Consider the following 24,051-nt stretch of genomic DNA (forward strand, 5'->3'; position numbering starts at 1 on the left):
TACATTAAGTCATAATTTCAATGATATCATGCTCTCCCTACAGATGTATCATAATTTACTTAATCCCCATTTGGGAACTACTAGTTGTTTCTAGTTTTCTCCTACTATAAACAAGATTAGGATGAATACTTTTACATACACACATTTGTGTACTTGTACTATTATTTTTTCAGGCTAAAGTCCTAAAAATTGAATTAAAGGGTACAATTTAAGGTTTTTCCTACATACTACCAAACTGCACAGTAAAAAGATGGCATCATCCCACACTCCCATAAAGTGAAGAGTACTGCCTGTTTCTCTATTTTCTAATACTGGGAATTAGATTAAAAATTATGAAATGTGAAAAAATGATACCTCACTTTTTCCCCAGTTGTTAATTTGCCTTTTTTAAATTTTTTATTTATTCATTTATTTTTTTGAGACGGAGACTCGTTCTGTTGCCCAGGCTGGAGCGCAGTGGTGCAATCTCAGCTCACTGCAAGCTCCGCCTCCCAGGTTCACGCCATTCTCCTGCCTCAGTCTCCCGAGCAGCTAGGACTACAGGCGCCCGCCACCTCGCCCGGCTAGTTTTTTGTATTTTTAGTAGAGATGGGATTTCACCGTGTTAGCCAGGATGGTCTCGATCTCCTGACCTCGTGATCCGCCCATCTCGGCCTCCCAAAGTGCTGGGATTACAGGCTTGAGCCACCGCGCCCGGCCTAATTTGCCTTTGAAATCTGTAGACTGTTCCCCTTTTTGTTATTCCAGTTTTTAATTTTAATATGGTTAAATTTGTGACTTTTCCTTTACAGTATCTACTTCTAGTGAATTAGATGGAAATCGTTTTTTCTTACATGTCACTGCACTTGCATTTTTACTCTTAAATACCTAATCCTTGCCTACTAACTGAATAATAAACACAGGAACCCCAAATTTCTGCAAGAACGCCAAAGAAAGGATCCCATCCAAAACAGGATTTCAAATCCTGAGTAACTTTAGCCATTCAAAACCCTACAATGGCTTCCTAACATATTCAAAATAAAATGCAAGCTCCCATGAGGCCTACATAGTCTGGCCCCTGCTTATGTCTCTGACGTCCAACCTACCATTCTCTGCCTCTCTCACTTTACAGCTTTACTTGCCTTTCTGTTGCTCTCCAAGCAAGCCATGCTTGCTCCTACCTCTGGTCTTTGCACTTAGTGTTCCCTCTGTATGGTACACTATTCCTCAAGATCTCTGCATGGCTCGTACCTCACGTCTCTAAGGTCTCTACTCAAATGTTATGTCGTTATCTCCTCTGAGAGACCTCCCTGACTACTCTAATCTAAAACACTTGGCCAGCTGACCTATATCCCACCTTATCCTGCCATCATTATATTCCTCCATGCTGCTTTAGGTTTTTCTTCACGGCATTTATTCTTAACTGACATTAATGTTACCTATTTACTTGTGAATTTCTTACCTCCCTGACTAGAACATTAACCTCATGATAAAGGATTTGTATGCCACATTTATTAGTATATCCCCAGCACTCTGTATGTGCTGTCTGAAAAAAAGTACTTACCGTTGTCAAAACACGCATAATTGTGTCTATATGCCATCGTTTGGAAGGTGCATACCTGAAAAAAACAACGGAAAGGGACAATTGGAACCAGCAAAATATACTGTTTTCAGTGACTAGAAAATCCTGCCCAAGCAGGTTGACTCACACCTGTGATCCCAGCATTTTGGGAGGCTGAGGTGGGAGATCGTTTGAGCTCAGGAGTTCGAGACCAGCCTGGGCAACATGGTGAAACTCTGTCTCACCAAAAAATACAAAAATTAGCTGGGTGTGGTGGTGGGTACCGGTAGTTCAGCTACTCTGGGAGGCTGAGGTGGGAGGATTGCCTGAGCCTGGGAGGTTGAGGCTACAGTGAGCCGGCTCACTGTAGAAAAAAAGAAAGAAAGAAAGAAAAGAAAATCCTGTCCTACAGTCTTTTCTAGGTTCCCTGGATAAGTGAAATATCTGGAAACATTTCAACTTCAAATCTAGCAACAAATGCCATTTCAGAGAGTGATAAAATGGTATACAGTCAACTGACTTCAGTGGCTCATGCCTATAATCCCAGTACTTTGGGAGGCCAAGGAGGAAGGAGTGCTTGAGGCTAGGAGTTCCAGACAAACCTGGGCAATACAGCAAGACCCCATCTCTACAAAATAAAAATTAAAAAATTAGTAGCACATGATGATTTGCGCCTATAGTCCCAGCTACTCAGGAGGCTGAGGTAGAAGGATGGCTTAAGCCCAGAAGTCCAGGCTGCAGTAAGCTATGACTGGCCCACTGCCCTCCAGCATGGCTGACAGGGCAAGACCCCATTTCTAAAATTAAAAAAAAAAAAAGAGAGTATGTAGTCAAACTCAGATCTTTCCCATAAGATTGCAATAAGAGTTGCTAAGCTGAGAAATGAGATTTGTTTTCAGTTTCAGAGAAAATGATCATTCAGTCAGGGCAGGAGAGGATAAAGAACAAAGAAAAAAAAAGGAACTGTTTTCAGACCAAGACAACAACATTAGAACTAAAAATTTGTTTCCTTAAATTCAGTGTGGAAAGAAGAGAAAGAATGGCTATACTACTAAAATCATAAGGTACTTCCTCAAAATTCTGCATAGAGCGGCAATTCAGATGTTTTAACTTTTCTATTCCCTTTATTAAAACAGCACCATAGGCCAGGTGTGGTGGCTGATGCTTGTAATCCTAGCACTTTGGGAGGCTGAGGCAGGCAGATCGCCTGAGTCCAGGAGTTCAAGACCAGCCTGGACAACATAGTGAAACCCCATCTCTACCAAAAAAAAAAAAAAAAACAGAAATTAGCAGGGTGTGGCGGCGTACACCTGTAGTCCCAGGTACCTGGGGGGCTGAGGCAGGAGGATGCCCTGAACCTGGGAGGTCAAGGTTGAAGCGAGCTGGGAGATCGTGCCACTGCACTCCAGCCTAGGTGACAAAGTGAGACCCTGTCTCAAAAAAAAAAAAAAAAACGAAAACAAATAAACCAAAACAAAACAAAAAACAGCATCAGAGATTAGAGGTTAAAGAACAGATAAACGAGAAGATTTCATAAAAGTGTAAAATTTTGGCCGGGCGCGGTGGCTCAAGCCTGTAATCCCAGCACTTTGGGAGGCCGAGACGGGCGAATCACGAGGTCAAGAGATCGAGACCATCCTGGCTAACACGGTGAAACCCCATCTCTACTAAAATACAAAAAACTAGCCGGGCGAGGTGGCGGACGCCTGTAGTCCCAGCTACTCGGGAGGCTGAGGCAGGAGAATGGCGTGAACCCGGGAGGCGGAGCTTGCAGTGAGCTGAGATCCGGCCACTGCACTCCAGCCTGGGCAACACAGTGAGACTCCGTCTCAAAAGAAAAAAAAAAAAGTGTAAAATTTTTTTGGTCTCAGCTGAGAGCTTGAAATAAATGTTATGTGTTTTAAACATATTTATAGTCGTTTCCCCATTTTTTTGTTGTTGTTGGTTTTGTTTTGTTTTTGAGATGGAGTCTTGCTCTGTCACCTAGGCTGGAGTGCAGTGGCATAATCTCGGCTCACTGCAACCTTTGCCTCCCAGGTTCAAGTGATTCTCTTGCCTCAGCCTCCCGGGAAGCTGGGACTACAGGTGCGCGCCACCAGGCCCAACAAATGTTTGTATTTTTAATGGAGACAGCATTTCACCATGTTGGCCAGGCTGGTCTCAAACTCCTGACTTCGTGATCTGCCTGCTTCGGCCTCCCAAACTGCTGACTGCAGGTGTATGCCACCGCACCCAGCCCCCTCCCCATGTTTTAAAGACACTTCCAAAAGTTCCAAGCAGACTTTACCAATAAACGTAAAAATTAAATCTTACTTTTCTGCAGCAAGAAAGATTCCAGATGCACAGTCTGCTTTAAATTCTGGCTCACACGAATCCAGAAAATAAAGTAATTCTTTCATCATGCCTCGGATATTATTCCCATTTACCAGGGCAAAACTCAATTCCATTGCACGCCTTGCAGAAGGGAAAAATTAAAAACAGTTACAAAATTTATAGTGGAAATGAAACAAAGACCCAGGTATGCACTCCGTGAAAACCAAGCACTGCCAGATGTGCTAACGTCCTTGCACAATCTTGTGATCCCAATCTTTGCACACAAAATAACCAAGGAGATGTATTTTTATGTAATCAAAGTTAGTTTTGATATTTTGAATCTTCATGCAATATTTTTCCTCAAAAGTCCCTATGAGATATACCACTAAAGTCCAAACATGCAGTTTGGGTTCAACAGGCTGTTCTACAAATGTGGAAGTTAGAATACTTAAGAGTCTCAAAAAGAGGGGCAAATGTATTACCCAATAATAATACCTCTGTCTCATTCCTTAAAAATGTGACATGTGAAGTCACCATATTCTCCTTTTATTACACCCTACTCTGTCCAAAGATGATGTAACATAGTTTCTATCAAAAGGTATGCAGAAATTCAGATTAAAAACTGAATTCAAGGCCGAGCACAGTGGCTCACACCTGTTTTCTCACCACTTTGGGTGGCCAAGGTGGGCGAATCACCTGAGGTCAGGAGCTTGAGATCAGCATGGCCAACACGGTGAAACCACTTATGTACTAAAAATAAAAAATTAGCCAGGCATGGTGGTGGGTGCCTCTAGTCCCAGCTACTAGGGAGTCCGAGGAAGGAGAATTGCTTGAACCCGGAATACAGAGATTGCAGTGAGGCAAGGGACTCCAGCCTGGGCAACACAGCGAGACTCTGTCTCAAAAAAAAAAATTTTTCAAAGGGAAAATGAGGGCCATGAGAAGGAAAAAAAATGGCATGTGCTATGAGGACAAATAAGAGTTTCTATAACTGCCTATCAAAGTTGGCAGTGAAGTGAAAAATAGGAATGTTTAACATGTAAAAGTTGTAAGGTTACTATCATCTTTCCATACTTGGTCAATAATATCAAACACTGTATGTACAATGGCTTTCAAAAGTAACAATTTAGGCTGGGCACAGTGGCTCGCGCCTGTAATCCCAGCACTTTGGGACACCACGGCGGGTAGATCACCTGAGGTCAGGAGTTCAAGACCAACCTGGCCAACATGGCAAAACCCCGTCTCTACCAAAAATATAAAAATTAGCTGGGCGTGGTGGCAGGCGCCTATAATTCCAGGTACTTAAGAGGCTGAGACAGGAGAATCACTTGAACTCAGAAGACGGAAGTTGCCGTGAGCCAAGTTCGCGCCACCACACTCCAGCCTGAGCAACAGACCAAGACTCCGTCTCCAAAAAAAAATAAAAACAAACAAACCCTATCTAACAAGTAGGGGATACTTTCATCTTAGCTAAGCTAACATATAAGTAGCAAAAATTCAATCCTTAGATATAATAACTTATAGGGTGCTTCTGTAATTTACATATATTAATTCAATTTATCCTGCATAACCCTATGAAGTGGTTGCCCTTCTATCTGCATTTTACTTATGAGGCAATTGAGGCACTGAAAGTTTAAGTAATTTGACCCAGTCTATCAAAGACAGAGTCAGAATATGAAATGAGGCAGTCTGGCTCCAGAGTCTAAGCTCTTACTGTTATATATCCTGTCAAAGAGACACAGGTTTCACTTCTTTTGAAATTCACAACCCAGTAATGAGCTAGAGAGAAACAACACAAAAAGAGTCAGAAGGCTAGTATCTATTCCCAGGACTGCCCCTTACAAGGATTAAGGTTTAGGTTAAGTCATTTGATCCCTGTGGGACCGAATTTTAACTAACCTGTTAATCAGGGATAGAAGTAGTTGTTTAGGCTCTCTCATTGGCTTGCTCTGAGAACCCACTGAGAGGGTACTTAAAAAATCTTTTGCAAAGTGCTACATAAAAGTTGGTGTTATTAAGTTTAGGTCTTATCTTTAGATTGCTCAAGCACTTAGCACCTTTTATTTGTACCTGTTCTGTGCAAATCAAAGGAACTCAGCATCAATAAATGTTTGCTGACTGAATGGTTTCAGAGATCACTTTAAATATACTTTGTTCTAGATTTGAACATACAACCAAAAGTTCAGAGGCCAACTTTAGCTAGGTTCTACAAACACCTAGAGTTCTAAGAAGAGATCCAGTAGAATTACTCCATTGAGGGAAGGGATTTATGTTTTTTGAGAGTGCTATCTGCTGCCTAACAGTCATTTCAGGATACACAGTTCTAAGAAACACGCTGCCTTCAGGATCCTGGGGGTAAGTACTGTGAAAAACGTGTGCTGTCAGCAGTTTGAGTGTCAGCATTGTGATAAGACACTTAGCCGATGGATCACTCTGTACTTTCATCCTCCAACACACAAAGCACAGTACCTCCCTTAGGTAAACTTTTGCCAAGATTCTCTGTGCCTGTTATACTTATCAAAGAGCCAAGGACAACTTCAGTGTGCACTTAAGTATTCTTACTGGCCTCCTTAATAACCTAAACTTCTCCCTGCCAATCCTTTCTAAACAAGGATTCACTCAGCAGAGTCCATCTATGAACATAATGACTAAATACACAAATGTCAACACTCTTGCTCCAAAAACTATTACAAAGTATCACATGGCAGGGGCACAGAACTATCAATAATCTGTCACTCAGTTTACCAAAAACACTAGACTGAGAAAGGCTCTCAGTTTGTTACCGTTTTATTGAGACATCCAAATCTTTAAGACAGTCCACAATTGTGCTTCTGTGCCTCTGTACTGCATTATGATCTGTCTGTACAGTCTTCAACAAAGATGTCAGAGCCACGTATCTAGATGAAACAGTTGCAAAATAACAGAGTTAAAATGTAAAATTCGGGATAGTTTTCTCTCTTTAAATAATAGAAAGACGTCTAATGGATAAGAAAAAGCATACATTTTTAAATATTTAAAAGAAAGTTAGCATAAAAGTAGTATTTCAAAGGTATAAGCAGTACCATAATCTAAAAAAATGGCAACCTGGAGAAGCTCTGGATTTTAGATTTGCATTCATGGTCGAGTCCATTTAAACTTCTAAAAGTACGCCGAGCATGGTGGCTCACACCCGTAATCCCAGCACTGTGGGAGGCCGAGGCGGGAGGATACCCGAGGTCAGGAGTTCAAGACCAGCCTGGCCAACATGGTGAAACCCTATCTCTACTAAAAATATAAAAATTAGCCAGGCACATGGGTGTCAGGTGCCTGTAGTCCCAGCTACTCGGGGGGCTGAGGCACGAGAATTGCTTGAACATGGGAGGCTGAGGTTGCAGTGGGCTGAGATCACGCCACTGCACTCCAGCCTGGGCGACAGAGCAAGACTCTGTCTCAAAAAAAATAAAATTGGGGCTGGGCGCAGTGGCTCATGCCTACAATCCCAGCACTTTGGGAGGCTAAGGCAGGCAGATCACGAGGTCAGGAGGTTAAGACCAACCACCCTAGCTAACATGGTGAAATCCCATCTCTACTAAAAATACAAAAAATCAGCCAGGCGTGGTGGCATGCGCCTGTAGTCCCAGCTACTCAGGAGGCAGAGCTTGCAGTGAGCCGAGATCATGCCACTGCACTCCAGCCTAAGCAACAGAGCGAGATTCTGTCTCAAAAATAAATAAATTAAATTAAATTAAATTAAATATAAAATAAATAGAAGTGATTGACTCAATTATTTTAAAGTTTTCCAAATAGTAAAACAAAGAGAGCATATAATATGCCTTTTAAGGCTGCCTTTGCCTCATAATGCAATTTTAATTTTACCATTTGAGTTTTCTCTGCTTTTATTCGATACTGGTACCAAAACTGCCTCTATAAAAATTTGAGTTTAAAATCCACGTGTTTAACTTAGTATGTTAAGGTTTAAAATTTTATTTATGTATTTATTTTTTAATAGAGATGTGGTCCCCCGCTATGTTGCCCAGGCTCGTCTCAAACTCTTGGGCTCAAGCGTTCCTCCCACCTTAGCCTACCAAAGTGCTAGGATTACAGGTGTGAGCCACCGCGCCTGGCAATCCAAGTGTTCTTTAGAAGGAGAAGATAATTCAGGGTGCCACAATAATTATTTCCACATCTTTTTTTTTTTTTTTTTGAAACAGGGTCTCGGCCAGGTGCAGTGGCTCACTCCCTGTAATCCCAGCACTTCGGGAGGACGAGGCGGGTGGATTACGTGAGGTTAGGAGTTAGAGACCAGCCCAGCCAACATGGTAAAACCCCGTCTCTACTAAAAATACAAAAAACTAGCTGGACGTGGTGACGTGTACCTGCAAACCCAGCTACTCGGGAGACTGAGACAAAAGAATTACTTGAACTGAGGGGGCGGAGGTTGCAGTGAGCCAAGATCGCGCCACTGCACTCCAGCCTGGGCAACAAGAGCGAAACTCTGTCTCAAGAGAAAAAAAAAAAAAAAAACAGGGTCTCATTCTGTCACCTAGACTGGAATGCAGTGGCATGATCACGGCTCACTGCAGCTTCAACCTCCTGGGTTCAGGTGATCCTCCCACCTCAGCCTCCAGAGTAGCCGGGACTACAGGGGCACACCACCAAGCCACCTGGCTCATTTTTCGTATTTTTCTATATAGAGATAGGGTTTTGCCATGTTGCCCAGGCTGGTCTCGAACTCATGGGCTCATCATGATCTACCCATCTCTGCCTCCCAAAGTGTTGGCATTACAGGTGTGAGCTACTACACCTAGCTTCCACATCTTTTCATGTTTAGTATAAGAAAAACTTCTCCTGATTAGAAAAACAGGTAAGCAGGAATACGTACTACATACAGGAAAATACCAAAATAAAAGATAATACTGATCAATTCATTTACCTAAAAAACTAGCTAAAACTAGCTGGAGTTCACAAAGACATTCCAGATTTGCTACCCGAAATGTTACATTTTTCTTAATTTAGAGCAGGGGTCAGTCAACAAACTACAGCCTACCTGTAAAATCCAGCTCTCTGCTGTTTTTGTATATCAAAATATTTTTTTCATACTAGTTCCCAAGTTTGATGTAAATCAATTTTATTGAACACAGCCACACTCATCATTGACATATTGTCTATGGCTAATTTCATGCTAAGGGGCAGAGGTAAGTAGTTACCAAAGATTCCATGGCCCACAAAGTCTAAAATACTTACCATCTGACCCTTTACAGAAAAATTCTGCTTACTCCCGATTTACAGAACAAATAGGAATATATGCCATGAGACAAATCCTCAAGTCTTTACAAAACAGTAGTTTTAAGACCAGAAAAACATAAAAATTCTGAGCTAAAAGTTCTAGATATGTGACTCAATACATGTGTAATCTTGAGCAAAATCACTCTTAAAATACTGGGCTTACAATATCCAAGATAAAAGACATATTTCAGTTCACTTACCTAATATTCTTGTCATTGTTCAATAAGAAACGACCCAGGATATTTATGGCTAGGACCTAAAGAGAAATAGCATAGGTCAAAATTTAGGAAAATTAAAGTTTTATATTGTTTCCTGTGTTTAAAGGATAACTTTCTGGCCTCTGGTGCTTCACAGACTGCTAGCCAACAAAAAAAAAAAAAAAAAAAAAAAAGGGAGCCGGGCACGGCGGCTCATGCCTGTAATCCCAGAACTCTGGGAGGCCGAGGCCAGTAGATCACAAGGTCAGGAGTTCGAGACCAGCCTGACCAACATGGTGAAACTCCGTCTCTACTAAAAATATAAAAATTAGCTGGGCATGGTGCTGCATGCTTGTAATCCCAGCTGCTCAGGAGGCTGAGGCAGGAGAATCGCTTGAACCTGGGAGGCGGAGGTTGCAGTGAGCCAAGATCGTACCATTGTACTCCAGCCAGGGCAACAGAGCAAGACTCTGTCTCAAAAAAAAAAAAAAAAAAAAAGGAAAATCTAAAGGCAAACTCTTAAAATCATACACTAAAGGTAAGTGCTGGAAGGTCGTTTAATGTTTTGACAGCGTTTTGTTAGTGGAAAAATAATATTAGTACAGCCTCTTTAGAGGGAAATCTGGAAATAACTATATTTAAAGTGAAAGTATATTCTCTGTTTTATCAATTTCACTTTTAGGAACTGATCTGCCAAACAACTGTACATATAGACCAAAGTCTACTGTGGCACTACTGATAACTGCAAATGATAGGAGATACCCTAAAACTCCGTTAAAAGCAAATTTGCTAATTATACTATGCCATACCCATGCAATGGAATGTCACGCAGCCATTAAGACATAATGCATTCTGACACATGGTTCAACCTTGACGACATTATGTTAAATAATATGCTTATCAAAAGGATAAAAACTGTATGATTCTACTTATATGAGGTAGTGTGATATGGTGAAATATATACTTGGTTTTTGTCCCTGTTTCCTGGCATACAAATCCTAAATCCCTTGGAATTTCCTGTGTGACAGCATCTTTAGTTCTAATGATATGACTCTCAATGGGCTCCTAAGATAGCCTCAGAATGGAGACTAGTTGCCAGGGGAACAACCATGATATTAGAAGGTTGGAACTTTCAGTCCCATCCCCCGACCTTGGGGAGGGGAGAGATGCTGAAGGTTAAACTGATCACCGATGATTTAATCAATCATGCCTGCATAATGAGGCCTCCAAGAATCTGAAATGGACAGAGTTCAGAGGAGCTTCCAGATGAATATGTGGAGCTTCCTGGCGGGTGGCACATCTGGAGAGGGTATGGAAGCTTTCAACCCCTTCCCACATGCCTTGCCCTATACATCTCTTCCATCTGGCTGTTCATCTATATCCTTTATAACAAACCAACAAGCGTAAGTGAAGTGTTTCCCTGAGTTCTGTGAGCCACTCTAGCAAACTAACCAAACCTGAGGAGGGGGTTGTGGGAACCCTGACTTACAGCTGGTTGGTAGAAGGACAGGTCACAACCTGAGCTTGGGAGTGGCATCTGAAGTTGGGGTTGGGGGGGGGGTCAGTCTTGTGGGACTGAGCCCTCAAACTGTGGGATGTGACCCCTTTTTTTTTTTTTTTTTTTTTGAGACGAGTCTCGCTCTGTTGCCCAGTGGAGTGCAGTGGCGCGATCTCGGCTCACTGTAATCTCCGCCTCCCAGGTTCATGCCGTTCTCCTGCCTCAGCCTCTCTAGTAGCTGGCACCCGCCACCACGCCCGGCTAATTTTTTTGTATTTTTTTTTTAGTAGAGACAGGGTTTCACTGTGTTAGCAAGGATGGTCTCAATCTCCTGAACTTGTGATCCACCTTCCTCAGTCTCCCAAAGTGTTGGGATTACAGGCCTGCACCCGGCGGGATGTGACACCTTATCTCCAGGAAGACAGTGTCAGAATTGAATTCAATTAGAGGATACCCAGCTGGTATCTACCAGAAAACCACCTGATGTATAGGGAAATAGCCCCAACACATATGGTGTCATAAGTGAAATGTTGGAGCTGGACATGATGGCTCACATTACTCGGGAGGTTGACGTGGGAGGACTGCTTAAGGCCAGGAGTTCAAGATCAGCCTGAACAAACGAGAGAGACCCCGTCTCTCTAAAACAAAACAAAAAAGAAGTGAAGTGTTGAATGACTCTGTGAGGGTAGACAGTAAAGAGTAGAAAAAATACTTTGGGTTTTTTCTTATATCTCTTCAGAGGTACCTGAGAGTAGTCAAATTCACAGACAGAAGTAGAATGGTGGTTGCCAGGGACTAGAGGTAGTTACAGCATGGAGAGTTATTGTTTAATGGATACAGACTTTAAGGCAAAAAAGTTCTGGAGATAAACTATAGTACTGGTTACACAACAAGATGAGTGTACTAACTGTTCATTTAAAAATGCTGAAAATCGTAAATTTTATGTTATATATATTTTATCACAATTAAGAAAAAAAGAACAAGACTTATCTCTCTACATTAATTTGGAATTGGCTCCAAGATAATGTTAGGTGAACAAAGTACGGTGCAGAACAAAATATATGGTATGTTACCATTCTGTTTGAAAGGTGGGGAGAGGAAAAGAACTTAACCCAAATTACTTTGGTTATCTGACTAGATACTATAATGCTAAAGACAAAAAGAACTGTACATGAATATTATACTCTAGTACATTTGTTTTTTACAAGGCTATGGGCTAACAGTTCTAATATTAATAAATGACAGAATGAACAAATTCACGAAGGAGAAGGGACAACTCCTCTCTATAGAAGAATTCCAATTATTTAATGAGGAAAAAAATGAGGGAAATGGAAAATTTGTCATTAGAATACCATCTTAATAATTGCTGTGGGCAAGATCCTCTGGTGGATACTAAAACTGATAGGTAAAAATCTGAGGATAGGATGTTTACACAGTCTCAAAATATCTGCCAAAATATTTTTAATTACAAAGGAAAAAATAATGACTTTACAGTAGAAAGACCCAGCAGACACCATCTCAACCAAATGATCAAGGTTAACATCAACAATGATAAGACAAATATATTCACTATATTGCTACATCTAAGATCTCCCAAAGTTTCTTATAATCAATGTTAAGCCTTCAGCAGGAAGGAATGGTATTTCAGATACCAAAAATCAAGCATTCCACATTTTGCATCATTCTTTCTTAAAGTTGAGTTCCAAATGGAATACAATTCTGAAGTACTCCAGTCCAAGTCAACCATTCTAAATGAAACATTTAAGGGGGAAGAAAAGATTTAAAACGACTTACTCGCAATCCACTCTCTGACTTAATATCCATGATAGTCAAAACCGTTTCATAAAGAATAGCATTTCCTACATTTTTACTAGTCTCAGTATTAGTGGCAACCTGAAAAGACATATCGAGGGCAGTACGTAAGTGATAAAAACAATGCTTCCAAAAAATATCCACAGGTAACAAGAGGCATTTTGATTACAGCTATGAATGAGGAAACACAAATAAAAACTGCTCCATATAACCATAATCATTCTACTCCCTGCGAAACTAAAATAAATATTTAAGTTTGGTCTACTCACCTGTGCTAATATATCATTCATAGCTTCACTTGAATCATCATCATTTCGTCCTAAAATTCTTAATAACCGCAAAATGCGTACCTAATGTGCAAAATATGACAGGTGTCAACAAATTATGTCTCACACAAAGAAATCTCATCTTGGTATGAAATTCAAATGACTAAATGAAGTCTTAGAACTTCATTTGGAACCATTTATTCATATCAGAAATGGTCAAAAATCAAACAGAAGAATTGAAAACATTTTCTTTAGAGAAGCTATAAATGCTTCTACATCTAATAAAGTTATTATAAGATAACCCACACTTCAGTACTCCACAGCTAAAGGACACTACCACATACTACCACCTGCAGAGCTATAGTAAATAATTCAAACAGTAAATGATTTTGACTATTAAAACTGTAATTTCAAGTGGGACACAGTGGCTCTTGCCTGTAATCCCAGTACCTTGAGAGGCTGAGGTGGACAGGTTGCGTGAGTCCAGGAGTCTGAGACCAGCCTGGGCAACATGGCAAAACCCTGTCTCTACAAAATATACAAAATGAGCCAGGCACAGTGGCGTGCACCTGAAATCCCAGTTACTTGGGAGGATCACTTGACCCTGGGAGGTCAAGGCTGCAGTGAGGCAAGATTGTGCCACTGCACTCCAGCCTAAGTGACAGAGCAAGACTTCATCTCAAAAAAAAAAAAAGAACAAACCTGTAATTGTATCCTCATAATCTAATACAGAATTGTGTCACTATTCATTAATATAATTAATCAATTAACTACCAAATTTCTACTCAACACAAACTTAAGAGGAAGGAAATGGTCTACTTAAAATATATTAAATTCATATAACATTTATTTAAAACATTCTTTCAACCTCACCTGCAAAAAGGGGTCACTGATACCAGAAACATCATGTTCTGGTGAATATCCGGACATGATGAGGTTCTTTAAAATACGAACTAATTGGGGCACAAGCTGCAGAGAAAGATGCATCAAAAAACAGTGAATATTGAAGAATATCTCATGAATAAGCAGGTCCTTTGGTTTAGAAAAAGGGTGTAAGGGTCCAAGTCCAAGCAAATTCTACTGATTTAATATACTAGCATACTGCAGATGTTTGATAAACTTAGGAGTAAATTAGGCCAATATTCAAGAAGAAACATGTATTTTATCTGGATAAAACCAAACCAGACTTTTTTATGCCAGAGTTATATGTGAAGATATTACAAATAATACTGGGTCAGAAAGCCTATGGGAACCAGGTAAAACAGATGCCTGTGGGGCATACTGCATTTCTACTTCTGCAGAACTTGACATGCCTAGGTGGCAAAAACATGTTCAGTTTTCATCCATTCAAACATTTGCATATAACATGTCATCACACCAAAATACAACCAGTGATCTTATTAACATTATAGCTTTAGAACATACAACCTCAAATAGAGAAAAAAAAACTCTTAACATAGAAGAGTTATACCCTTTTCCAACAAACAACAGGGAATATCAAAGCTGACAACAGTAATACAGTAATCAAATGGAAAAGACACATGAAAAAATTACATCTTTCATCTTAAGAGATATCAAGGCTATGAATAATTTCCTCTTCCTATTCTTAACTCATATGATACAATTTTTTTAAATTTCAGGACTTATTTACATATACGGCTTTGTGGTCTGTTTTCTTATCTTTTCAATGAGACTATACATTCCTTATAATCAGGAATTTCCTTCCTGTCCTTCCTTCACTTTATCCATTAAGAGTCTTAACACATTGTAAAGGCAATTTTACTGTCAAGCCGAAGATGCTTTAAATATTGGCACTCATTTCATTTCTGTTGATCAATTACTCGATATTAAAACAAAAGTTTTGCCACAACAGGAACTTTTACATTTCCAACTAAAACCCAATTTTAGCTATATAAACAACTTTAATGACCAAAATTAGTTAAAAGTGTGCAAAGTGAACCGCATTGCATCTCTTTTGCAGGCAATTTTAGCTACAACTCTGCTGCAACTCAATTATTTTTCTCACTGTATTTAGACTCTGTCCCTTCCCTACTCCTCAAGCCTAAAAGGGGATCAAGACTGAAATGAAAAGCCAAGCTATATCCAATGCATGCACTCAAAGCATTCAAAACATTAAGGCCACTTCTAAATACAAAAAAACACAATATGTATGAATTTAAGTAAGTTGAGCCATAACAGTTCGGAATTGATTCTTATAAGTCACCTAAACAAAAGTCTAATTTGGACAACTCCAAATAAGACAAATCTAAGCCATGGAGATCTGTAAATTCATTACATCTGTCAACTATGGGCAAGGTTATATTAGAGATAATAATATACCTTTTAAAACCGCTTTAAATCAATATTTTTGTAATAAAATGAAGACCAAGTAGTTACCAAGTTTATTTTGCACACTTCCCAATGGTCTGCTTTTTTGTACTACATATAACCCAAGTTATTTTTTATCTGGTTTATTTCTTGGAAAAGTCATTTTTCCTTGGGCTACTAAATTCAGAAACTGTTTTATCCACTGCCAAAAGGCCAGCACATCACATAAGATTACCCTGGGACACAGAGCACAAATGTCTGAATGTTCAGCATACAATTCTTGGAACCCAGTTTCATTTTCAGACAAAATGCAAGTTATTAAAACTGATGACAGGACAAACAAAATAAGATGACATAGGGAAAGGCTGCAGCCATGAAAATCAGTTGGTGCCCACTACTCTACCTCAAAATCCTTTTAATATTCCAAAACTTCTATGTAAGAGTAAGTATGGGTAAGGGAGAAATAAAAGCTCTAAGTCTGAACTGAAAGCTCAGCAGTACATACAGAGCTTTTTAAAGTATGAGGTTACCCACATACTGTTCTAAAATATCTACTTCAAAAAGCAGCAGCATTTTGTGTCAAAGCTCCAGACTGATCTGGAACTGCCATCACCAAAGCCACTGGAAAACTGCTCAAAGTTTCTCAAGTAAAGATAAAGAAAAGGCAGAGAAGAAGGTTTACAATTCAGGAAAGGCTGCAACTGAAATCCAAGGCTGACTTTGGAGTCAGGAGTTTAAGTGACGAAACAAAAACTAGACTAGGAAGTTAGCCAAAAATGCTAGAACAATAACTCACAGTATTAAGCACAGCTTCAGCATTAGTATATTTTAAAAGCCACATTTGTGGATGGATACACAAAAGCTACTAAGGACCTAATGCCAGCATGCACCATCTAAAAGAGGGTTAATTCTTACCTTTTCATTCTAACATACAGCAGGATTCCAAACAGACAACAGGAACAAAACATACAAAGCAAGCATTAGGGACAGATACGGGTCTCATACTATATTACAATAATTTAATCAAGACATGAACATCTAAGGGAAAAAAGCCAAAAAAGAACTCCTGTTAGAGCCTTACTAGATCTAAAGTACAAAGCGAGTCCTATTTATGGAATGACCAGCATCCTATAAAAGAAGTTCAACACATATAACTACCCAAAGAACAGTCTTCCTCTGAGTCCTCCTTACTACTGTCTTCTAAAATTAAGTGGAGAAATAGAAATGTCCACTTTAAAATACTAGTTAAAAAAAAAAAAAAAGGCCGGGCGCAGTGGCTCACGTCTGTAATCCCAGCACTTTGGGAGGCTGAGGTGGGTGGATCACCTGAGGTCAAGAGTTCGAAACCAGCCTGGCTAACATGGTGAAACCCCGTCTCTACTAAAAATACTAAACAAAATTAGCTGGGCGTGGTGGTGGGCACCTGCAGTCCTAGCTACTCGGGAGGCTGAGGGAGGAGAATCACTTGAACCAGGAGGCAGAGGTTGCAGTGAGCCAAGATTGCACCACTGCACCCCAGCCTGGGTGACGCAGCGAGACACTGCCTCAAAAAAAAAAAAAGAGGGAGAGAGAAGGGGGTACTTAAGATAGCTAGGACTTCCATCACAGGAGTCAATGGCCTAAAATGAATAGTAGGGGAAAAGCAATAAAACAATTTTTAGTTTTAACCTTAAAAAAATAGAAAAGAAATTCCTGTCTTTAAAAAAAAAAAAAACTGGCCACGAGCAGTGGCTCACACCTGTAATCCCAGCACCTTGGGGGACTGAGGCGGGCTGATCACCTGAGGTCAAGAGTTCAAGACCAGCCTGGCCAACTTGGTGAAACCCCGTCTCTCCTAAAAATACATAAATTAGATGGGCATGGTGGCGCATGCCTGTAATCTCAGCTACACGGGAGGCTGAGACAGGAGAATCGCTTGAACCCAGGAGGCGGAGGGTGCAGTGAGCCGAGATCATGCCACTGTACTCCAGCCTGGGCAGTAAGAGCAAAACTCCGTCTCGAAAAAACAAAAACAAAAAAACACACACACACACACAAAACTCCTATTTTTAATTTGACCTCAGATTATGTTTCCTGACTCAAATGTGGAAACAGCAGATAAAACACGTGAAATGTGTGTGTCTGCCAACAATGAGAGAAAACTTCTATCATGCAAAGAAAAACACAATACTAGTGCCAGCTCTTACTTATATGCCTAAATCTGGCTTCCAGCCCAACTGCACAGCAGGGCTAGTTAAAACTCTTATTCAGATCCATAGCTTGCTTTCAAAAAAATAAATAAGAAAATCATGTACTTTTCAGGAAAATCATTTTTCAATCAAGAAAGGCTTAGGCATACAGAATGGCACCTACCTTTCTGAAATGCGCAAGCATGTCTGGGCTTCGCTCACACATTTCTGTGAGGAGGACTACAGATGTGTGGAGGACACCTGAAAGAAAAGATCAAAGGAAAACTAAAAATGAGGCCTATTATTCAATTTTATAGAACAGGGCTTTGAGTTCCTGAAGGTCAATTCCAAAAGGACAGCTGCTACTTTTGCTTTTTAATCCCCTAAAGAATCTAAGCATTGAAGTGAATACAAAGGAGGAACTTAATAGATGCCTGATTTAAAACTGGCCAAGTCAGTAAAATCCGAATGTTTTCAACAATTATGTGACCAAAATAATTATTAAAAAGTGACGACCAATACATGTGTCTCTCCATCTGAGAATATCCATAAAAACATACAATGTTATCTAGGTATCATCTGTTCTATACTTAATCAATAAGCTATTATCTGAGTTCTAACAGATAATTCAAGAGGCAAAAATCTTAGTAAGATTTTAAATTTCCAGATAAAATGTATCAAAACTCTGAGATTAATTGTGGATGATAAAGTAAATTTACTTGCTCCAGAGTCAGCAAAAACAATCTCACAATGCTTTTCACTAAGTAATAAATATGTGCTCTAAATAATTCAATTGTTCAACAAGTATATTTGGAGCATTCTGGGCACAGCACTGAATTTGTCAAATTAAATATACCACACAATTTTTTCTCTTAGCATTTAAGACACATGAATTTTCTCTATTCAAAAACTTATTTCACTGACTTCAAATAAGAATAAAATGTTTGGGAAAAAGAACAGCCACATTCCATTTAACTCCTCTGTTTTATATAAAGATTCTGAGTACCTAATACAAGCTTCTGTCAGAAAAAACCCAAAAGAATTTTCACAATATTTGAGTCAGGCAGGGTCTGGCTCTGTAGCCCAGGCTAGAGTGCAGTGGTACAATCTTGGCTCACTGCAACTTCTGCCTCCCAGGCACAAGCCATCCTCACACTTCAGCCTCCTAAGTAGCTGGGACCACAGGCATGTGCCACCACATCCAGCTAATTTTCGTATTTTTTGCAGAGATGGGTTCTGACTTTGTTGCCCAGGCTGGTCCTGAGCTCAAGTGATCTGCCCACCTTGGCCTCCCAAACTGCTGGGATTACAGGCATGAACTACTACGCCCAGACGCACAAATCTTACACTCCTACCACATGATAATGAAATTTTTTCTTTTACTGTAAAATAGGCAAGAAATCAAAGGATTTTACACATGAAAATTATGGGTAGGCTCATTTGTATATTACACTAGATATTAATAACTTAATATTTTTTATATAGTAAAAGAAGACCAGAGATGAAAGATAAGTTTACTATGAAAGAATCAATCTCTAATATAAAACTAGGATATGTGAGTAGAAAGGTTTGTCAGACCAGACCTTCCTGGAAAAGTGTCTAAGGCACAGCAGAAAGGTGACTCTACTATACTGAGAGACACAGGACTAACACAGCCTTAAGCCTTTTCTCTTTCCCTTTCTCCCTCAATACTTCATGAATGCATCCAAATTACATTACCATGGTTCTTCTCATTCAATAAATTTTTTGTTGCTGGTAAAAACATCTCCATAAGTTCAGGAACTTTCCTGATGACATGAACAGCACATAGTGCTGCCTATAAAAAAAACAATAAAAGAACAAAAGGTTTATTTCAATTATGCCAGGGCAACCAATCTTACAAAAAAAACACCAACACAAAAATCTCACCAACTTGTTCATCCACTAGAAAAATAAAGAAGAAAGAGGTTAGATATTAGATTTACGGCTGGTAACAGTGATGGTCCACTCCTATAATTCCAGCACTTTGGGAGCCCAAGGCAGGAGAAACACTTGAGCCCAGGAGTTTAAGAACAGACTGGGCAACACATTAAGAACCTGCCTCTATTTAAAAAAAAACTAAGAGGAGGCCAGGCGTGGTGGCTCACACCTGTAATCCCAGCACTTTGGGAGGCCGAGGCGGGCAGATCACAAGGTAAAGGAGATGGAGACCATCCTGCCTGACATGGTGAAACCCCATCTCTACTAAAAATAAAATTAAAAATACTAAAATATGCTGGGCGTGGCGGTATGTACCTGTACTCCAGCTGCTGGGGAGGCTGAAGCAGGAGAATGGCGTGAACCCAGGAGGCGGAGCTTGCAGTGAGCCAAGATCAAGCCACTGCACTCCAGCCTGGGCAACAGAGCAAGACTCCGTCTCAAAAAAAAAAAAATTAAGAGGAGAGAAAAGTATTTATTAACTGGTTGGGGATTTCCAGTTTATACTGTTATATTAAAAAGGTCTTCTAGCTCACCTCTCCCTTTTGCCTAGACAAGTAGGCAAAAACTTCCTACATTAGACTATGTATGGTTAATATGAATTTATCAAACAAGTTAAACATAACTTATGTGGAGTTTTGAGGAAGTAAAAATAGATAAGGATCTCAATCTGTGATAATCATACCTCTGAGTAAGATGACTAACAGGCTAAAAAACATCACACAACTGAAAGATATATACTGTAAATGCTATAAATCTGTTATGTTTAATAATATCTATGTGGCCCTCAAATGACTCAGCTGACAACAAGAAAATCATTTCAAAAATACTTAGTCTCTACTAAAGATGGTCTTACTAGTTTGTTCACTGGAAAATAAAAGTACATTTAAACACTGATTTTGCATATTCCGCAAAGTAACTATAACTACTAAATGTTTCAGTCAAATACCATAAAAGTTAGATATATTAACAAAAAAAAATTCTACTAATTCCACCCATGTTATATTTGGGAGGAAAAATAATTTTTTTTTCTAACCTGAAGGTATGTTTCATTTTAATATGATAATGAGCTTTCTGAACAAGAGTAGCTCACATATTATTTAAGAAAAAGGACCAGCTTACAAATTAAAAAGATAATTTAACTTTGTTTGCAGCCATCATTAACTGCATATCATCCTAGGAAATGGCTTGGCCCTTTCAATGCCTCTTTCCCACACCATTAATAGATAGGCACAGTAAATGCCAAACGGATCACAGTTTATGTTCATTTCTTGGACTTCTAAATTCCATACACTTCATTTTCAAAGGTTGTAAGGTTCAAGCAATTTTGTTGTTGTTGTTGTTGTTGAGACAGAGTCTCGCTCGTCACCCAGGCTGGAGTGCAGTGGCCGGATCTCAGCTCACTGAAGCTCCGCCTCCCGGGTTTATGCCATTCTCCTGCCTCAGCCTCCCGAGTAGCTGGGACTACAGGCCGCCGCCACGTCGCCCGGCTAGGTTTTTGTATTTTTTAGTAGAGACGGGGTTTCACCTGTTAGGCAGGATGGTCTCGATCTCCTGACCTCGTGATCCACCCGTCTCGGCCTCCCAAAGTGCTGGGATTACAGGCTTGAGCCACCGCGCCCGGCCGGTTCAAGCAATTTTTAAAAACTCAATAAAATGTTTATATCAACAAATAAAATCAGATAGAAGACTAATTCTCTTCTATTACTAATTCATTCGGAAAGTGGGTTCTACATCATTCCCTAATAATTATCTAGGTACCAATGGAACTGCCCTTCCAGAGATACAAAGGCACTAATACAAAGATATAGGCACTAATTATTAGGACAAAAGTAAATTCATAAAAATCTGTTCATAATCACCTTGTTGTATTACTGTTTAGAATCAGATAACTTAGGAATTTGGTATGCCACCTAGGATATATCCAGTAACATTTGTTTGTTTATAAATCATTTCCTTAAAAAAAGAGGAATTAAGGTTAATATACAATCATGTAAAATAGATTTACTGCACAGGAAAAATGACTTTACATTATCATGAGATCTTTCAAAAATTAGTAATCTGCCTTCTGATCTCCATAATACTCCCTAATCCAAACAGACATTTGGTTCATTAAAAGTTACCTTTTTTCTTAAGTAAGAGTTGGAGGTTTTCAGGAGCTTCTCTACCTCTCCTGCAAGATCTCTGCACATTTCTGAGGAGCCCATGCAGCCGAGGGTACAAAGTGCTAACCCCTGCACGAATTGCGTGCTATGATTAAGATCACTGCAAAAGAAAAGAGGAAGGTAGGAACAAGCATGCTCTGCCTGGTGCTCCCCAAGAAGCAGCTTCACAATTTCAAACTAGTGCAGAATAACTCAAGATTTCTCCAATAACAAAAACAACTAACGAAATTATTTATTGCAGAAAATGTTTATCCCAAATTTATTACATATTATCATTACAGTAAACAGACTGACAGTCCCTCCTATAGGCTTACAAGCCAATGTTTTCAGGTACCAAAGCAGTAGAAGTTGAAAAACATGTTATCTACTGGATGTCAAAGACATACACTTAAGAAAACTCAGCAAACTTGGTGGGTGGCGGGGGGAGCTCACACCTATAATCCTAGCACTTTGGGAGGCCAAGGCAGGTGGATAACCTGAGGTCAAGAGTTCGAGACCAGCCTGGCCAACATGGTGAAACCTTATCTCCACTAAAACTGTAAAAACTGGCCAAGCATAGTGGCAGGCACCTATAATTCCAGCTACTCGGGAGGCCAAGTAGCTACCCAGGTTCAAGAGATTCTTCTGCCTCAGCCTCCCGAGTAGCTGAGACTACAGGAGCGTGCCACTACGTCCAGTTAGTTTTATATTTTGTATTTTTAGTAGAGATGGGGTTTCACCACATTGGCCAGGCTGGTCTTGAACTCCCGACCTCGTGATCTGCCCGTCTCGGCCTCCCAAAGTGCTGGGATTACAGGCATGAGCCACCGCACCCAGCCCCCTACACAAATTTTAATCCTTTGCTTAACCTCTTTACGTATAAACTACTGAACTAAGAGCAATTCAAATATACTCTGGAAAGTAAATATAAACTCAGTAAATAGAAGTTCTTGATATTATATTACAAAAAAGACTTAAAAGAACAAAGTAGGCCAAGCATAGTGGCTCAAGCCTGTAATCCTAGTACTTTGGGAAGCCAAGGCAGGTGGATAATCTGAGGTGAGGAGTTCAAGACCAGCCTGGCCAACATTGCAAAACCCCGTCTCTACTAAAAATACAAAAATTAGCCAGGCTTGGTGGCAGGCACCTATAATCCCAGCTACTCAGGAGGCTGAGGCAGGAGAATCACTTCCCAGGTCGGGGCGGGCAGTGGGAGAGGGCGGTGGCAGCAGAGGAGGATGCAGTGAGCCAAGATCACACCACTTCACTCCAGCCTGGGCAAAAGAGCGAGACTCCATCTCAAAGAAAATACAAAAAAGAACAAAGTATTTAATAGTTGTTAGAAGAAAGAAAAGTAAGACTCACTTCTTGATACAGTTGGTCATGAGAAGATGGACATCTTGTCTTTCATCTAACAGCAGCATTGCCCCTAAATAGCCAATGCGTTTGTCTGTAAATTTTTGAGAGGCAATAAGCTTGAGGCACTCCAACTGCAAAAAAGAAAAAAAAAAAGAAATTAAGAACTTGCTACCATAATCTAGAAAAGCAATGTTTTTAACCCAGAGTCCCCAGTTGGCTAAAGTACAAACGCGTTTCATCAAACTACCTAACTCTTTTCTTTTTTTTGAGATGGAGTTTCACTCTGGTTGCCCAGGCTGGAGTGCAATGGCGCAATCTCAGCTCACTGCACCCTCTGCCTCCCAGGTGCCAGCCATTCTCCTGCCACAGCCTCCCGAGTAGCTGGGATTACAGGAATTAGCCACCACACCTGGCTAATTTTTCTATGTTTAGCAGAGACGGGGTTTCACCATGTTGATCAGGCTGGTCTCGAACACCTGACCTCTGCTGATCCACCTGCCTCGGCCTCCCAAAGTGCCGGGATTACAGGCGTGAGCCACCATGCCTGCGCCTGGCTTTTCTTTTTTTCTGAGACAGGGTTTTGCTCTTACAGCCCAGGCTAGAGTGCAGTGGTGCGATCGCAGTTCACTGCAACCTCCACCTCCTGGGTTCAAGCGATTCTCCTGCCTCAGCCTTCTGAGTAGCTAGGACTACAAGCCCCCCCACCACACCCAGGTTATTATTTTTTTTTTTTGTATTTTTAGAACAGACAGGGTTTCAACATGTTGGCCAGGCTGGTCACGAACTGCTGACCATAGATGATCCGCCCGCCTCAGCCTCCCAAAGTGCTGGGATTACAGGCGTGAGCCACCATGCCTGGCCAAACTACCTACATCTTTTTAGAAGGCAAAGATTTAAGACCTTTGCATATCTTAATAGAAATCAAGTTCAAGAACAGATCATTTTAGCAAGGCCTCATGATATTTGCCATTCAAATAATCTCTCAGTTTTACATTAGTTTTGCAGATTCACACAAACATAAACTAGAAGTATTATAATAAGAGATTAACAACTCAAATTCTTAATCTCCAAGTTACATTAAATGAGCACCTAACGTGTGTTTAAGGTATGGTTCCATTCTGGGAATTAAAAAACTTAATAACTGGAAATACACCAACCCATTCTAATCATAAGGAATGTATAATTAATTTAAAAAAAGAGAGGCA

At 40.2% G+C, this 24,051-nt stretch overlaps 1 protein-coding gene across 3 annotated transcripts in view; it reads right to left on the minus strand.

Annotated features, from left to right (window-relative positions):
* Positions 1-24,051, minus strand: part of AP1G1 (adaptor related protein complex 1 subunit gamma 1) — an 87,122-nt gene that overhangs the window by 21,374 nt on the left and 41,697 nt on the right. For 2 of the 3 annotated variants that reach the window (XM_017868791.1, XM_017868793.1), the window contains exons 3-14: positions 22,853-22,977; positions 21,467-21,608; positions 19,107-19,203; positions 17,572-17,648; positions 16,135-16,143; positions 13,765-13,860; positions 12,895-12,975; positions 12,608-12,706; positions 9,319-9,374; positions 6,637-6,750; positions 3,854-3,994; positions 1,544-1,598 (exon numbers count right to left, since the gene is read on the minus strand). In XM_017868791.1, coding sequence (XP_017724280.1) covers positions 1,544-1,598; positions 3,854-3,994; positions 6,637-6,750; positions 9,319-9,374; positions 12,608-12,706; positions 12,895-12,975; positions 13,765-13,860; positions 16,135-16,143; positions 17,572-17,648; positions 19,107-19,203; positions 21,467-21,608; positions 22,853-22,977 — 1,092 coding nt within the window. The remainder of the gene's footprint in view (positions 1-1,543; positions 1,599-3,853; positions 3,995-6,636; positions 6,751-9,318; positions 9,375-12,607; positions 12,707-12,894; positions 12,976-13,764; positions 13,861-16,134; positions 16,144-17,571; positions 17,649-19,106; positions 19,204-21,466; positions 21,609-22,852; positions 22,978-24,051) is intronic. The other variant, XM_017868792.1, reaches the window with a different exon arrangement.

This window comes from Rhinopithecus bieti, unplaced genomic scaffold (genome assembly GCF_001698545.2).
Source record: "Rhinopithecus bieti isolate Rb0 unplaced genomic scaffold, ASM169854v2 scaffold_2574, whole genome shotgun sequence".
Classification (NCBI taxonomy): Eukaryota; Metazoa; Chordata; class Mammalia; order Primates; family Cercopithecidae; genus Rhinopithecus; species Rhinopithecus bieti.